Consider the following 17,550-nt stretch of genomic DNA (forward strand, 5'->3'; position numbering starts at 1 on the left):
TTTTATGATTGTTTGTAGGGTAAATGCTATTGTAAAATTCTATCCGGGATGTTATGCAAAGAGTTGAGGGATTAAAGCGACTGAATTATTAATAGAAGAGAAAGTAAACAACGAGAGTCACTCATTTGGTTTGGAAATTTGGATTTTCGAGCATCCATATACAAATACCAATTTGTATTTGATCCAGTTTTTCCAGTTTTTTAGAGGTCCTTTTTTTGAAAACTTTGTTGGCAACGCTGGTTCTGGTGTTGCCTTGCGAAGTACATCCGCAGACCCCCAAACAATTTTGACATTCCCTTTTCAGTTTAGTGCGTGTGGGTGCGAATTAAAAATATTAAGTGAAAAAATCCAATTGAATTGTAGTCATTGATTTGAACTGCGTTTTTCTTAGTTTTTCGCTTATTACGATTATAAAAAATATGCCAATGCCCCAATGGAGCAGTGGTTTTCATTGCATATCATAAAATTGCCAGGACGAGCAAGATTGTCACAATTTTTCCTACCGTTTCGTGTGTGATACAGAATCTAGTCTGGCGTTCTTCGGATTTAAAAGGGTAAAAATGGCGAGAAAGAAATTGCGATTCAATGTGTGCCAGAAATGATCGGCGGAATTTACTAACAACACTTAAAGCTGCCAGAATGGGCAATTAACTGCCAAAAAGACATTCCTGGTGCATGTTAGTGGCTCGAGAGATCAATAGTTGGAATCTGAGCAGGGTGGAGCGAAGGAAATAAACCGATTTGGCTAGGATTGATGCGAAGGGGGTAAAGCCTCAATGGTGCTTGTATAATCGAACCGAACATATATTTGGTGGTAGTGTTGAGAAAGATGAGAGTTCCACTTGTAGAAAAGTTGTGCACCAAATGTATCCTTATCTTGTTTGTCCTGCTCTTCAGTGATTGTACAAATTTAACCGATAGCTTTAGTGGTATCGGTGAAAGCGTTGATAATATCAGAAATCAAAATGATAACGTAAGCAATTTAGGTAATGTGACGTTGGCGAAGGCTGGTCGCAACAACATCAGTGAAGACTCCTGGACGGGGAACAGTTGCTGTGATAGTATCAAAAGTAATGACGGTAGTAGTAGCAATAGTAGTGCCAATAGTTATAATTCGACGAAGCGGTATCCTCGGAGATTAGTAGTGGAGTTTTCCACTAATATCGTCCAAAATGAGTACATCGTCCAGTTCAATGGATACTATAGACGGGCGGCCAGGGAGAAGTATATTCAAACCGCACTCAATGGATCAAAGGTAGGTTTAGGCGATTTCAAAATAGTCAGTTTGATTTTACTTTTATTTTTAGGTAAAAAATTGGCGTATTCTTCCACGCTCGAATGCGGTAAGCGATTATCCTAGCGATTTCGACGTCCTGACCCTGGAAGAGGATCCAAAACTGTCGGTGGATGCAATTAATCTCTTGAAGTCGCATCCTTCAATCAAGACGATATCACCTCAACGTATGGTTCATCGAAATTTGAAATATGTTCCAATGGATGCTTCTGCGCCAAATACAGAGGAAGACGAGTCTGAACTAAGCGATACCCTTAATGATATCAACGATCTTCCAATGGAGGAGGTAGATGATGAAGTAGCCGAGTTCATCGAAACTTTTAAAAACTTTAAAAGGAAACTATCGACAGATGTGAATGAACTAAACGATAGTCGATCGGAAATCCAGCAGAGTGTTCCGCCGATGGGTGCAGTAAATCGGCACACGAATCGACGGCTTCTGAGAGCGATTCCAAGGCAGATCACTTCACTGCTGAAGGCTGATGTACTGTGGGGAATAGGAGTTACGGGGAAAGGAGTGAAAGTAGCCGTTTTTGACACTGGTTTGTCAAAGAACCATCCTCATTTTAAGTCAGTAAAAGAACGAACCAATTGGACCAACGAAAAAACGCTTGATGATGGAGTTAGTCATGGGACATTTGTGGCAGGTATAATAGCGTCTTCGAAAGAATGTTTGGGATTTGCGCCTGACGCGGAACTGCATGTCTATCGTGTGTTCACGAACAATCAAGTTTCTTACACTTCATGGTTTTTGGATGCCTTTAACTATGCGATTCTGAAAAAGATCAACGTTTTGAACTTGAGTATCGGAGGACCGGACTTTTTGGATCAGCCATTTGTTGATAAGGTTCTCGAGTTATCCGCCAATAAAGTGATTATGGTTTCCGCTATCGGTAACGATGGTCCACTTTACGGAACACTGAACAATCCAGGCGATCAGATGGATGTCATTGGTGTGGGAGGAATGGACTACAGTGATAACATTGCTAAGTTCAGCTCGAGAGGAATGACGACTTGGGAGCTTCCTAACGGCTATGGACGCCTGAAGCCAGATATCGTTACGTATGGTAGTCAGGTGAAAGGAAGCAATCTAAACGGAGGTTGCAAATCACTGTCTGGGACTTCGGTGGCTTCGCCAGTTGTAGCTGGAGCTGTTACTTTGTTAGCAAGTGGAGTTTTCGACAAATTGGAGCAAATTAATCCTGCATCGATGAAACAGGCTTTGATCGAAGGGGCTCAACGGCTTCAGGAGAACAATATGTTTGAGCAGGGCCACGGAAAACTAAACATTTTAAAGAGTATGAAAATTCTCTCCACGTATAAACCAAAAGTATCGCTTTCTCCTTCGTATTTGGACTTTACTGAGGATTACATGTGGCCCTATACGACACAGAGTCTGTTTCATACAAGTGCTCCGGTAATAGCGAACGTCACCATCCTGAACGGAATGGGAGTAATCGGTAGATTGATTAACAAACCCACTTGGCATCCTTACACCAATCAAAATGGACAAATGTTGAACATATCTATTTCCTTCTCGGAACAGCTGTGGCCATGGTCTGGTTGGATGGCGATTCATATAGGAGTCAACGAGCTGGGTCGAAGCTTCGAAGGGTTAGCTCAAGGTCACATCACGCTAACCATACAAAGCCCGGCAGGTCCGGGAGAAAACGAACCACGCAATGGAACGGTAAGTTTTCCAATAAAAGTCAAAATTATTCCGCAACCCCCAAGGCACAAGCGGATCCTATGGGATCAGTATCATAGTTTGCGCTACCCGCCAGGTTATCTTCCTAGGGATAACCTAAAGATCAAATCAGACCCGTTAGACTGGCGAGCGGATCACATTCATACTAACTTTAAAGACATGTACACTCATCTAAGAAACGCTGGGTATTACGTGGAAGTCCTCGGAGGCCCGTTCACATGTTTCAACTCAAGCAACTACGGCACACTGCTTATCGTTGATCCGGAGGAGGAATACTTTCACGAAGAGATTATTAAGCTTAAGAACGATATTCTTGAGCGGGATCTAAGTGTCATTGTATTTGCTGATTGGTACAACACAACCGTTATGAGGAAAATTAAATTCTACGATGAAAACACTCGCCAGTGGTGGATGCCGGACACTGGAGGGGCAAATCTTCCCGCCCTGAATGAACTGCTTCGAGATTTCGATATCATCTTGGGTGATAAAGTTACCGAAGGATATTTTGATATGCGAGATCATCGGATGTACTATGCTTCCGGATGTAACATTTTAAAATTTCCAACCGGTAACAAAACAATTCTTATAGAACGAGACTTGTTTGATCAGGGCTTAGACATCCTGTTGCCGGATGAAAAGCGGCAGAAAACTCGAGCAAAAACCGCAATACTAGGATTATTACAAACTGATCACACATACTCAAAAGTGCAACCTGCTACGCCAAATCCAGATCCAAGCAACAGTTTCAACTTGGAACTTATTGCCGATCGTAGTGAAGAAGGTAAGATCGATCGGGATTCCGTGATCAATAAACGAATTCTTCTCAGTGCAAAATCGTTCCAAGACGACGATGACGTTCCGAACGAAGGCGGTGAGGAGCGGCAGGATTTCGAAAGCAACGTAATTGGCAATCCTGATTTCGATGCTTTAAAAAATATGGAAGATGAAGATCCAGACGATATTCAGCAAATACAGCATCCGGAAGAGATTAGTCAGCTCTTGCTGGAAAAGAAGCAAAACTTTACTGGGGAGAAAATTCTGATGGTGGAATTGCCTCAAACATTGCTTAAAATGCAAGTAGATCAGCCGAAAACTGTCAAATTTAACGACAGTGGCAGTGGAAGTTGGAAAGATCGAAAAATGGGTGGTCGAATAGCTGTTTATGGCGATTCCAACTGTCTTGATTCGACCCATCTGGATAAACCTTGCTTTTGGCTGTTGGATTCATTGCTCGAGTACACGATGACTTCGCACGTAACCAATTTGCTACGGGATTTGAATAGCAGTCGCCGGACAGACATCCTCAGTGGTAAGCTATCTGCCAATTTGTAGCCATTGGTCTTTACTTACGCATTTTGAGTCATGTATTTTCCCTAACAGACGCCAAATCTCCAATCCGGTTGGCCAACAATAACTTACATCACTACTCGAAGGTGCTCGGCCCTGGCAACGAAAAACGACCTCTTCCTCTCTGCCAGCAGCTCAAATGGGATCAGCCTATTTCGTTGAACATGTCATCACTCAATGGATACGGACCGAACGACCGGTTCTTGCAGCAGCAACAGGATTTGCTGCTTCAGCAGCAAGCTGCTAAACAGGCAGGACTATTCGGCAACGAAATTGACAACAGCGTCAACCTGTTTCGTAAACTAGAAAGTCAAAAAGGTGAGGTATGTAGTTTTTGTTTGTTCGGTTTCGCAGTACGTCTAAACTATATTTTTGTTCAACACCCAACAGAAATTATTTTTCATCTTTAATAACTATGTTTTGCGTGATTAACGAGAAACCCGAGTTGTTGGAAGTTCATAAATTCTATTTGTTTTATATTTTACAGCAACCGTAATCAGTGCCAATGATGAACCGGATGTTCCAGGCTGGCGAAACAAGAAAACAGACAAAATCCCGCCGAACGCTCCCAACAGCTTTGTCAATCCATCAGTCGCCCGTCCCACACCGGGTATGATCCCTATGAAAGTGCCCGTTATTGATCCGCGTCTAGCTGGCGCATCAACAGTAGATCAGCAACAGTTTCATAAACAGCAGCAGCATCAGCCGCCTCAGCTACAGCCTAAGCATTTGGACAGGGATCAGACTGATCCCCACGATGCAGAGGACTTCGCTTTGAGTAGAGATAGGCTGAGTAACTCGAGCTTTCAGCTTACCTTCAACTGGTTCCTAACGGCGTTGTCTGTGGTTCTACTGATGCTATTACTCAACTGGATTCGAAGATCAAAACGTCTAACTATCAAAAGACGATTCAACTATGTTCTCAAGAAAATAGGCTTTTGAGAATGGCACAGAGCAATGGAGAATGGTTGTTGTTGTCAATTGATTTTAAATAGATTCCTTAGATGTCTGTGGTTTTGTTGGTTCTCATTGGACATTCTTTTTAATATTTAACTCAATTTAACCAGGCTGGGATTAGCCCAAAGATTTTGATTATCGGTTGATTTATTTTTGCTTTTTGTACAGCTTCAATCATATTTTGCAGACAGGATATATCCCAACCGGGGTAGCTGTAAAAGTTAAGTAAATAGGGATTTTTACATACATTATGTAGAATTATCTCACAAGATGATGTTGTACGGTACTAATAAATTCAAAAATACGTTTATTTTTATAACGAAAACTAGTCCTTCTTATTTTTCTGCCGTTTTTGTGAACAACTGCAAGCCTTCGACAGGGATTACGATTTTCACTTCATTTGGCTGGGTCCTGAGATTTTGTCGAATACGGTAGGTGCGAAAAAACAAGTAGAATAACACTTCAAACAGGGAAAGGACGCTCAGTCCCAAACAAAGGCTAAAGACACCTCCCAGGTTTGCTGAAATTAAATAAATTGAACTAGTGTTATTTCGAGAAGATGATGAGTGACGAACAGATTTACCTAAAAGTGATATCCAAGAAACCACAACGACACGCCTATTCCCTGCAACTGCTTGGTTGTTCAAGTAGATATGAAAAATGAACTCGAAATCAGTCAGGTTTGTTTCTGAACTGTGAAGTAAAATTACAAATTATGGTAAACCATCAGTTTTAATTCATGTTTTAACCCTCTGCTGCCCAACCTCGTCATTTGGCGGGGTACAGCAGAATTGTTGTAAAATGTAAAAATCACGATTTTGTGTTGTCAGCCCCACTAAAACCACTTCAAAATATTCCAACCCACTGACAGAACGGGGACGCGTGAACCTCCTCTTTCCCCCTTCTCTATTCGATCAGAAGTTGTTTTGGTAAAAGGATATTTGCATTTCCCTACTAACTTCAATATGTTAATATTCCAGGAATGGTCAACAAGGTGATTAGCTTTTTTTTTTCTTTGTAATACTTTATTTTATCAAGTAATAGCTAATTAATAAAATTTAGTAACAAAAGCTATTTCGAATTTGTGCAAGCAATAATTATTGTTTCTGTTAGGACTGTGCTGCCCATAAACGCATAAGAGTCCCATGTGGATTTTTATCGAAAATGAGTTATCCGTTGGATTGTATCCTGTATCACCACTGAATCACACTGCACAAATAAGATTACCGGGGTTGTTCAGAAAATATCAAAAAAAATACCAAAACATTGTCCCATCCATTTGGCTCAATGGATGGGATAATCTTGAACAGCGTTTTTCACGGCTTGCTGTTTTTCAACATGGGACTCTTATGCTGTTATGGGCAGTGTGGTACCAGTAGCACTAATAAAAATAGGTAGGTACCGGTATATTCGGTACCATGCAAAACTTTTGAATTTTTTTTTAATTTTATATATCTTACGTTGAGCTAAAACGTAGCGAGAATCAAAATGCCATCGCCTTCAGAAATCTATCTGGTAATAACGGGAGTCAAATGGCACACTCAATAGTAAATCTACCTTTAGATCAATTATTTATTTATTTATTAAGAGGCAAAAGCCCGCGGGTGTGAATTCTCAAAACTCCCTCTCCCGTAGGAACAAAACCTCCATCGTTTAGGAGTATCAACAGTTAACAAGCAAACCAAATGATACCAAAATTAACACCAAAACGCTTCTTAAACACTAGTTTACATGTCGTATAGTACAGTACATTCATAACATTTATAAAAATCTTAGGCTGGATCTTTTAAGTACGATAAAGTACGGACGAAAACAATTTCTTCGGAGCAGAGCGAGACAAATTGATGCCAAACATGTTATAACATTGGTTAAAGACTCTACACTAGAGCTTCCATATCCCGACGGTTTTCGGCTTTCTGGGATTCGGGAAATAAATAATAAATTTCTAACATCTTGATAATTTTTAAAAAAGTTTCTTTTTTAAATTCATTCTAAGTTCAAAATCTTTGCAAATTCGATTACCAAAACTGATTTTAGTTAAATGAGGGTATTACATATTACGTATTGTACAATGAACATTTTAAAGTCGAAATTTTGGACCCCCTCCGAAATTTTTTTCTGGATCCGCTCCTGACCTCAATAGTGCCCAGAGTTGGAACCTGGGTTGGAACCGGTTCGCTTTGTCCTTACAATTTTCTCTGTTTTTAACTGCTATAATAAAAGTATGGCTAGTTATTAACTGAAAGTATACATTTCGTACTTCTTACCATATTTAATTCTAATTCCAATTGTCTCCTTGTGCTGTTTGAACCAACATTATATTTTTATGAGAAATTAAAGCCTTGGAATAACCAATGAAAATAAGCTATTACTAATTCAAATCGGATGGTAATTGTGAAAGTTATTTAATTTTTTGTAGTATGGGAATTTTTGAGCTTGTCCTACAATGATCTGATTACTTTCTTGAACTCCGCAACTGACGAATTTGTCAGCTTCAGCGAATAGCCTAGATAAGCCGTGTAGTGTCGGTAGTGGTTGCTTCAACCGGCTAAGAATTACACTACGGACTACCTGCTCCGGTGGTAAAAACTCACCAAACAGGGAACCCTAATTCCATAGTGTCATGCGACCCGTGCTATGGGTAAAATTTTTGAGGGGGTTTAAAATATTCTCAATGGTGAACGGAGCCTGGGAAAAGCTGGGCGAACTCACCAGTATGCTATATTACGCAGCGGAACGTTTTGCCGAATTTTCGTTGGCTGAGGGTTTGCTGAGACTCTCGGCTGATGGTAGTTCGGTGAAGTTTTGTTAGGTTTCGATTATCAAATTCCGATGTGTACAGACGAACGTGCCCAGAGGCCGTGTGGAATATCCGGCCAAGAATTGAGCCACTGGGTTCCTGCTCCCATGTCGTAGGAGGCGACGGAAAGGAGTCCCTATGTCAAGGTATAGTTCCGGGCCGAGGACTTAATGACTGGAGGGTCTAAAATATGCCAGTCGCGCACGGAGCATTTTGGGTTTGGCCCTTACTGTGTTATGCGAATCTCTGATAGTGTGACTCATTATTTTCTTTGCAAATCGTGGTAATCAAATGATCGAATACTTCCCGTGCTACTGCAAAAGGGATTTGATATTCTCAAACAGGTCTTGAAAAAGATTATGCTTTCCAGTCTTGCTACCGGGTACATCCCGAGAGCATGGCAAGAAATAACTGTTAGATTTATTCCCAAAGGGGAGCGCTCAAGCTATGAAGAAGCTAAGAGTTTTAGGGCTATCAGCTTAAGTTCTTTTCTTCTGAAAGCTTTGGAACGGATAATCGATCATCACATCAGGAACGTTAGTTTAGTTGAATATCCACTGCACAAAATGCAGCATGCATATCAGTGTGGGAAATACACGATCACTCTGCTTCACGATGTTGTTTACAACATTGAGAAAGCCTTCTCGCTCAAGCAATCTAGCTTGGGTGTATTCCTAGATATTGAGGGTGCTTTTGACAATGTGTCCTCCCAGTCTATTCTGGAAGCGACGCGCGGTCATGGGATATCTGCATGTATATCGGGTTGGTTAAACGCAATGCTTAATAACCGCATTCTTTGCTAGTCACTGCGACAGGCTGAGTTACGGAAGCTGAGTATTTGTGGTTGTCCTCAGGGTGGCGTTCGGTTACTTTTGTTATGGAGCTTGATTGCCGACGGCTTGTTGAAGAAACCCAATGAGCTTGGATTTCCAACCTACGGGTGACGATTACCAAATACTAATTACTGTACTTTGCATCGGAACAATCTTTGACTTAATGCAACAAGCATTAAAGGCTGCCGAACAGTGGTGTCAACAAGTTAAATTATCAGTTAACCCAAGCAAAACTTCAATCGTTCTCTTCACGAAGAAACGGGGTTAGTCCCTTGCAGTTCTTTGTTTCTGAGCTACTGTGTGCAGATCAAGTCAAATACGTTGGAGTTATATTGGATTCCAAACTGAATTGGTCTGCTTACATTGAGTTCAGAGTCAAGAAAGCGTGCATGGCCTTCGGGCAGTGCAGATGAACTTTTGGAAAGACCTGGGGTCTCAAACCTAAATACATCTATTGGATTTACACGACAATTGTACGTCCAATACGGATAGTCATACGGATACCTTGTGTGGTGGCAGAGGGGAGAGGTGATGACAGTCCAGTCAAAGCTTAACCATCTGCAAAGAATGGCGCTTATGGCGTTGACTGGTGCTTTCACCACAACTACGACTGCTTCTCTTGAGGCACTTCTAAATATCAAACCATTACACATACACCTCAAACAAGAAACACTATCATGTGCATACAGACTGCAGGTTACTGGGCATTGGAACAGTAACCATGTTGATCTTGTTACCAGTCATACGCGATTATGGTCACTAATAGCTACATGGGGTGAAGATATTCTTGCTCCCAGCGATATTACCCTCACATGTAGTTTTCCTTACAGGACATTCCATGTGAAGATTCCTTCTCGAGAGGAGTGGTTGTGGAAAGACAACAACAAATTCAAGCGGTCTGTTACATTGACGGTTCTCTGGTGGAGGGACGTGCTGGTACTGGTGTCTACTGTCGTGAAATGAAATTGGAACAATCTCACTCATTAGGTAGATATTGTACTGTATTCCAAGCGGAAATCTTTGCGATTATGTGCGGGGTGCAATCGGCCCTTCAACTGAGTTTGTCCGGCAGAGTTATAAACTTCTGCTCCGATAGTCAGGCTGCAATCAAGGCCCTTAGCTCAGACAAATCCCGGTCCAAGCTAGTGATCGCGTGACGAACCCAAATCGAAGAACTAAGCATTGTCAACACTATCTGCCTTTTTTTTGGGTACCCGTATATTCTGGTATTACTGGAAATGAATGGGCTGACGAAATGGCCAGGGCAGTGATTGACTTCGTTGGTCCTGAGCCCGCCCTGTCAATTTCTACGAGTTGGATAAGGGGAAAAATACGGTCCTGGGATTCGTCCGAGCACCGTAATTATTGGAGAAATCTACAAACGTGTCGCCAAACAAAGGAGTTTCTAGAACAACTGTGCCCAGTGATGTCGAAAAATCTCCTACATTTTTCGAAACTCCACTGCGGCATGCTGACCAGGGCCACTGCAAACTCAATTATCACATGGCAACTATTCAGCGCGCTGAGTCTTTTTCATGCGATCTTTGTGAATCCGACAACGGAACCTCATATCATCTGATATGCAACTGTCCAGCAGTAGCGCAAATGCGATTTCGAGTTTTCGGCCATCCTTACATAGACGACACCATGTTTGGACGACCATTGCCATTCAAGCCAAAATTTAAATCGGATAGAAATTGTGAAAGTTATTCATTTTTCGTAGAATGGGAATTTTTGAGTTTCTTGCTCTGAGCTTGCCCTAGAATGATTTGATTACTTTCTTTATCTCTGCAACTGACGAATATTGCTTTGCCTTGTCCTATACATATCGCGAATCTAACATTTTCAATTAAATCTCGACAAACATATGATTAGGGCTCAAAAGCCAAATGTTAAAATTCACTTTGGGGCGAAATTCTGGAGAAACCGTTATTACCTAAGCACGGCGCATAACAGTCAACGTTAGAGAAAACTTTCCTCTTTTGTTTGCTATCAACGGTTGGGCTGGAAGTTTAATGGTTCGTTCGGAATTTCCCCTCAATGTGAATTTTTACATTTGGCTTTTGAGCCCTAATCATACGTTTGTCGAGAAATCCTAAAAAAATTGGAGCTGTTGATCAGGAAAAAAGTTATTCTGAAGAAATAGCGTGAACGTGTAAATAACCACTTTTTACTTTTAAACAAGCGAACAAAACGCACCAGGGTGTCCAAAATTATGAAAAACTAGTCATAAACTTAGAATTTTACCCAGATTCTGCCGATTTTTGCATACAATATCAGTGCATATGTTTCCAAAACTGCTATTTTCTACCCGTAGTTCTCTTTATAGACTTTTTCTATCCGAGCTCGACCAAAGGTTCACAGTGATGAATTCAGCGAATGTTTATTGAAAACGTCGATTTCCATTTTTTTTCGTTTAAGGTTGAATTAACCTAATTAGAGTATGGGTGTGGTTTATTCAGATTATTCTTTGTAGGGTAGCTATTGTTTGCTTGTTCTCATTATCTTCCCAACCATATGAGGCCGTTGCTGGGTTAGCACCCCCTCGCTATCATTCATAACTTAAAATACGACAATTTTTTAATAAAACATTCCTTTCAAAAATACTCACTAAAACTTGTTCATGGAAAATTTATACGCTGAGAAATTCGTCACAACGGAAGACGTTTTATAAGTAACGTCACTGCATGCAGGGAGACAATTGCACTGAAGTGTTTTGAACATGTCTGAAATAGAACGAATAGACATTAATCTCACTTAAAATCCCATAAAACCAAACAAACCGTACAATAATTTTCAATTAGACAGAAAGAATCGGCTACGGAGCACTTGCGGATAAGTTTCTTTTTACCCGGAATGTGTGGTTTGCTAGGTAGATGATAAGGATGGCATCCACATTTTCGGTGCACTTCATTTCGCAAACATTCCAGAGTGCACGCAGGTTGTCGGTAGTTTTCGATCGGAACGGGGAAATCCTCCCCAGTTATACAGCATCGCTGCGACTGTGGAAGCAACATAACTTGCGCAGAACACCGGGAATCCGTTGGAGTAACACTAACGAATGTTTCCGTACCTAGTCTAAGAAGGGTCAATGGTGCTGCTTCCACCGCGAAATCGTGTGGGTGGTGAATCATTAACTGAAATCTCATACAAATAACATGCAAACAGACACGGAAATGAGCCATAAAACATTACCATAAATCCTTCAGAATATAAAGCTCCTGATTTACCGTCGGATGCTTGCGGAAATCCGGTTCCAATTATGCTTAATCCCCCATGCATACCGAAAGTGTTGACTGCAAACGGTATCGACAGCTTTTCGACGCTTGGGTGGTAATTGAATGAACAGCAAGCACCGTAGTGGCTGGTAGATCCTATCCAGCTTAGAAATGGATGACTATCGAAGCAAGGAAACCGTTTTCCTGCCCAGTAGCAAACTATGATGAAATCTTCACATGTCATTCCCAGTTTATTGATGGCATCTTCGATGGTTAGGTTGTTCATCGTCAGCAGATTGTCAACCGTTTTCAATGTTTGTATCCGAGGAAATGACCACTGGTTCTCGTTGAAACAGCCCAACGCTGGCAGTGACTCTAGAACACTAGTGCGAGTTGCACCAAGTGGGAGTTTCCTAAAATTTGAAAAAGTGTAGTTTACAAGAGGCTTTAATCTAACTACAATAAAGATTATCAATTTTTCCTCACTCCCACGATCAGAGCTGTAGCGTGGTCTTTTGGCGCCTTGGCGGAGTCTCAGTTTTGCGCCCTTTTAGTGTTTACTTTGGCTTTCTTTTTCAGTGAGACTTTCAAACAATAATTTGTGTACATGTAATGGCACACTTATCTACCTACTTCGTTCATGTTTGACTGTGGTTCATTTCATGTAAATAATACAAATCTTTTACTGTATATTTATGAAATCATGACGCTAGGTGTTTGAAGGCAACAGAGGGAGCATCTGTTCAGAAAACTGTATATTAGGCTATCATTCGACATTTCATGGATTTCTAATACATTTGGCAACCAAAAAATAAATAAAAATTGCATTTCAAAGCATTGTATTCAATATTGTACCAAAGCTCGACCCTTCATGACATTGTTTTTCGATTGCGCTCAATTTTGCATGGGGAATTTTTTTCGAGGTGCAATATTTTCGAGGTGTGTCCGGTTTGAAAATTCAGGATGAACATAAATATTGGCACTCTACCGTATATCAAATATCTTGGGGAAACAATTTTTAGAAATTTGAACTGGTTGGTGGATTGTTAATTAGGGTGCAAATCATTAGATTTGAATTGCCAGCCCAAGCGCCGTCACGGCATTCCGGTTATATACCAGACAGCGCTGATTTCTGTCTCTTCCTTCATATTCTACAGTTTTCACATTGCGTCTGGCTCTGGCCCGTACATAAATGAACTCTCCTGGAGTGACCCAAATGATCCTACAATGGATGTCGAACAAGATTCGTCATCAGTAAACAGTCAACAGTTCGCAAGGTATTCTAATATTCCGCAAGACGCAGAAATATTGAGCTAGATATCTCAAAAGTTCGCTTAGATAAGCTCAGAATTGGAATATTTTGTCTAAAGCAAACAAATGACGTTACTGGCGACAAGACTTTTATGAGGAACTAACGCGATTATATACCCGCTCACACAGTTGAGATCGATGGTGTAGTTATCGATTCGAGCTTGGTATGCTTGGATCTACTGAAGAACGGGATTGGCTGTTTCAAAGACTCCTTGCTCCAGTGAGCGAATATTTTGAATCACAATCGTACCGGACGGGACAAAATAGTGTGTTCCTTCAAATTAGTGTCGGGTGACCTTTGGCGAGACTGCTTTTCGCCTTTTTCGACAAGGATCGTCTGCATGATCGGATTTTTGTGCCATGCGTCATACATGCAATATTGCACTAATTATAAGCAAATGGGTCTTTGAAGTAATAACTTTTTTTCTTTCTTGAGAGGCCGTCAATATATCAGCAAAAGGAAGCTCTGCCACAAATCCGAAGCCAAGAGCACCTGGCCTTAGATCTTTGAGAAGAAATGATGAGTTTCCATCGCTTCCAGGAGCACCGAACATCTCATGTGATGTTTCAACCAGAGAGTATAGGATTGCTTGGACCTACGTTGGAAAGCAGCAACTTTGTGATATTGCGGAACTCCTCCCGGCATCCAGGAGACTTCAATTTTCACGGTACGGCATGGGGTTATTTTGTCGATGATAATTAATCCAGCTTACTCTACGATCTTTGCTACAGCCTGGCCATGACTACTTTTTCGTTCCCCTTGTTTCTACGAAGTTGAGAAAATGAGCGGAAAAATTTGCAATAATTTTCCCCATTTTTGTTGAAATATGAGGTCTTTGTCTTGTTTGTTGCTTATTCTGGACTAACAGGGACGTAGCATAGTCTTCTGGCGCCTTTGGTAGAGTTTGCATTATGGTAATGGCTGTTTGTGTTGCGAGCGTGTACAGAACTATATCGGCGGAGGCGGTATGCTTAATTGCCGGGATGATCCCCATCTGCATCACTCTGGCTGAGGACGTGAAATGCTACCAGCGGAAGGATACACGAAATTTAAGGGAATGGTCAGAGCGGACTCGCTGTTAGCAGCATGAGTAAAACAACACGGATAAGGTAGAAGGTGGACCCACCGCCTCATCCCAAATATGTCGGCGTGGGTGTATAGGAAGCATAGAGAGGTGAACTTCAATTTGACATAGTTTTTGTACAGGCACGCATGCTTCTGGAAATATCTGCATCGGTTTGGGCATGCTTCGTCTCCCTTTTTCCCGGAGTGTGTCAACGTGCATGAGACACCGGAACACGTGGTCTAATTCCGTAGGTTCGAAGAACTTCTAAGCGGTATGTCCGGCGTGACAGTCGACAATATCGTCGAAGAGATGTGCCACGATGAGCACATCTGGGATGAAGCCAACAGAGTAGTGACGAGTACGTATACTCTCCGAGCTGCAAAGGTAGTGGCGAAGGGACCAACAAAGTAGCGCGGCCAACTAGAAAACCGCCGTGAAGCATCAGATCCACCTTCGAGGATCAGTTGAGTAGTAAACTAAGTAACACCGGGTTCGTGTCGTCTGGGCACAAAGAACCGAACGCCAGGTTTCATCGGAATCGCCGGACCGTCCTTGACCTTCCACCGGTTAGCCTAAAAAAACGCCGTACACACACAGATTGTCCCGATTTGTCGAGCTGAGTCGATTGGTATATGATACTCAATCTTCCGGGACTTGGAAAAACTTTTAGAAGTTTGAGCGAATTCTACACATTTTTTTATTTTTGATTGTAGAGGTCATTCGCCTCTTTTCGGGTTAGAGAACTCTCTTTTTGAAAAATCTCAAATCCCATGTGCGAGGTTGGGAATCTAACCCAGGTGAGCTGCGTACAAGACAATCGATTTACCAATTGTTCCTGAACGGCCTGAAAACATGGCGAAAATAAGATCACTACCCTAGATAAGACCATTTGCTTTTTAATTTTCACTAAAAGTTTTGGATTTAAAACGACAGTTGCTCTAGGTGATGCCACGAGTTCAGTAGGAATATGATCTATATGAAAAATGCATTTTCTTAATACTATGAGGATTATATGATGATCGGTGTATTCATATTCCATCAAACATCAACCTCGCAACGCATTAGGTAAGGGTCAAAAACCTCAAATTTGTAAAAAATAGTTTGCTCTTTATTTTTGTTATTATTATTTTTTGAGAGCAAATTCAATCATTAATTTCACAAAATGTTGCCAAATCCGATTTTAATCGCATAGATGCGTTTTCATATCCCGATATTCCAATTCGGTTTAGTGTTGCTTCTTAAACCTCAATAAAGCAATATATTTCTGTAACGGTCTCATTTTTAGTTAGTTTTAGTTTCCGGCCCTCGGAAAAAGTTTTTAAAGTTTGTGCGAATCCTATACATTTCTTTTGTAAGAAATGTATTTTCTCTCTCTTTTAAGAGTCGTAATTTATGAATGGTCCCTTACGACAGTCGATTGCCAGGGAGGGTGTTGATTGGTGCTAATTGTTCGTTTTGGTACATGCCGGAATTGTTCGGGTTTCAATTTCTTCGAATCCGAACCCGTCCCGAACCCGAGAGCTTGAAAAACTCGAACCCGACCCAAATCCGAAATCATAAAATTTAAAAAACCCGAACCCGACCCGAGCCCGAGCATTTTAAAATTGAAAAACCCAAACCCGACCCGAATCCCAGAATGAAAAACTCGAACCCGACCCGAACTTCAAAATTTGAAAATCTTAATCCGACCCGAACAAGAAAATTTTAAATTAGAGAAACCCGATTAGAACCCGACTTGTTAGATTCCGAAGATTTTTAGTTAGATGAAATGAGAAGGGCATAATTGCACCACTAGGTGGATTATAACAGGTTTTAATAGAAAAGCTTTACAAAAATTATTAGGTGGTATTTTTACTATATATTTGATATTGTAATATTTGGATTCAAAATTTTACAGCAAGAACAAAAACAGTAAACTTTAACGAAGTTAAAAAAAATTGATCAAATTTCGTTTCGCAAAGTTTGCGAAGAAACCCGTTGTTGTCACTGTTATGTCTTGCAACTCCTTACCCTCTGCTTGACATCTAAAGGGTTGGGGGTTCGAGATCCCATTGTTGGCTGCATAAAAATCTATCAAAATATTCCCAGAAATCTTTTTTCCTTTATATTTCGACTATGTTAGTCACATTTTCTTTTTTACATTTTAACGACATTCAATTTGCTAGAGATTACTGGGTAGGGAAAGTTATGAAAATTAGAGCCATAGTACTCAAGTGAGAGCAAGGATGTGAAGTAAACAGGTCGGAAAACTAGAAGTGGCAGGGTCATTAGAACAGGCTTAATATCGTACGGGCTTAATCTTTGTCTTCTGTTAATGAGGGTCAAGCTTAGGCAGTATAACTACGAATCACCCGAGTTCACTAACATGTGTCCTGGTATCGATAGACGTGTCTATCTTTACCGTGACAACCGACCCAGTAATCTCTAGCTAATTGAATGTCGTTAAAATGTAAAAAATATTAAAAAATATTCCCAGAAATATTTTTTGAAATCTATTGAGCAACCGTTGGTGCTCAGGTCTGGTGCTCACAGACAGATTGGCTTGTTTATGAACGTAGTGGGGGAGCGATTGCACCAGTCCAACAACAACAAGTCTATTTATTCGTTCGCACGCGTGTTAGGAAAAGTGATACTTACAGTTTGTCCACAAATTTTTCCGCCTTGTAGTCCATCACACTTTGCGGATGGCAGATCGTGACAGCAGGAAACGGAACCTGCAATATTGTCATTTCCGCAGCAACGGTCATTCTCGTCGGTGAGTTGATGTATTTTCTCCACAGCAGAAATACGAGCACTACACCAATACAGAACATTGTCGTCAATAAAATGATCCAAATTAATCTGGGAAACCCGGAAGTCATGTTCCGTTGCAGATGGTGCATTCCGTCTACTTTAGTCATTTTGACATAATCATAGAAGGTTTCTCGAATAACGTTCCAAACTGATACTTGATTGACGTTCTTCTCATTGTTAACATTTTGAGGGCAGTCAAGCTGAGACACTTTTACCGGTCGA

At 41.0% G+C, this 17,550-nt stretch overlaps 2 protein-coding genes across 3 annotated transcripts; one reads left to right on the forward strand and one right to left on the reverse strand.

Annotated features, from left to right (window-relative positions):
- Positions 1–315: 315 nt before the first annotated feature.
- LOC131689146 (membrane-bound transcription factor site-1 protease) lies at positions 316–5,631 on the forward strand. 2 transcript variants are annotated; one of them, XM_058974021.1, is made up of 4 exons: positions 316–1,255; positions 1,308–4,311; positions 4,383–4,667; positions 4,837–5,631. In XM_058974021.1, the coding sequence occupies exons 1-4, from the start codon at positions 830–832 to the stop codon at positions 5,289–5,291; spliced, it is 4,170 nt and encodes a 1,389-aa protein (XP_058830004.1). In that variant the 5' UTR covers positions 316–829; the 3' UTR covers positions 5,292–5,631. The 2 variants fall into 2 exon arrangements, with proteins under 2 accessions (XP_058830004.1, XP_058830005.1); XM_058974022.1 differs by having other exon boundaries at positions 4,383–4,672; positions 4,837–4,979.
- A 10-nt stretch (positions 5,632–5,641) lies between these two features.
- On the reverse strand, positions 5,642–17,282 carry LOC131687358 (sodium channel protein Nach-like). Its single transcript, XM_058971439.1, has 6 exons — positions 17,173–17,282; positions 12,135–12,570; positions 11,728–12,076; positions 11,551–11,665; positions 5,890–5,999; positions 5,642–5,826 (listed from the first exon to the last, which is right to left on the reverse strand). Exons 1-6 carry the CDS (start codon positions 17,280–17,282, stop codon positions 5,642–5,644), a joined length of 1,305 nt encoding a protein of 434 aa, XP_058827422.1.
- Positions 17,283–17,550: the final 268 nt, after the last annotated feature.

The sequence above is a fragment of the Topomyia yanbarensis genome, chromosome 3 (assembly GCF_030247195.1).
Source record: "Topomyia yanbarensis strain Yona2022 chromosome 3, ASM3024719v1, whole genome shotgun sequence".
NCBI classification, from domain to species: domain Eukaryota; kingdom Metazoa; phylum Arthropoda; class Insecta; order Diptera; family Culicidae; genus Topomyia; species Topomyia yanbarensis.

Coding starts and splice junctions, on each gene's coding strand:
- LOC131689146 (XM_058974021.1), top strand. CDS start 830: ATGAGAGTTCCACTTGTAGAAAAGTTGTGCACCAAATGTATCCTTATC. Junction 1,256..1,307: donor CCGCACTCAATGGATCAAAG/GTAGGTTTAGGC, acceptor TTTTATTTTTAG/GTAAAAAATTGGCGTATTCT. Junction 4,312..4,382: donor CCGGACAGACATCCTCAGTG/GTAAGCTATCTG, acceptor TTTCCCTAACAG/ACGCCAAATCTCCAATCCGG.
- LOC131687358 (XM_058971439.1), bottom strand. CDS start 17,282: ATGACCGTTGCTGCGGAAATGACAATATTGCAGGTTCCGTTTCCTGCT. Junction 12,571..17,172: donor GAAAAATTTGTGGACAAACT/GTAAGTATCACT, acceptor TTCAAATTTTAG/GAAACTCCCACTTGGTGCAA. Junction 12,077..12,134: donor TATATTCTGAAGGATTTATG/GTAATGTTTTAT, acceptor ATGAGATTTCAG/TTAATGATTCACCACCCACA.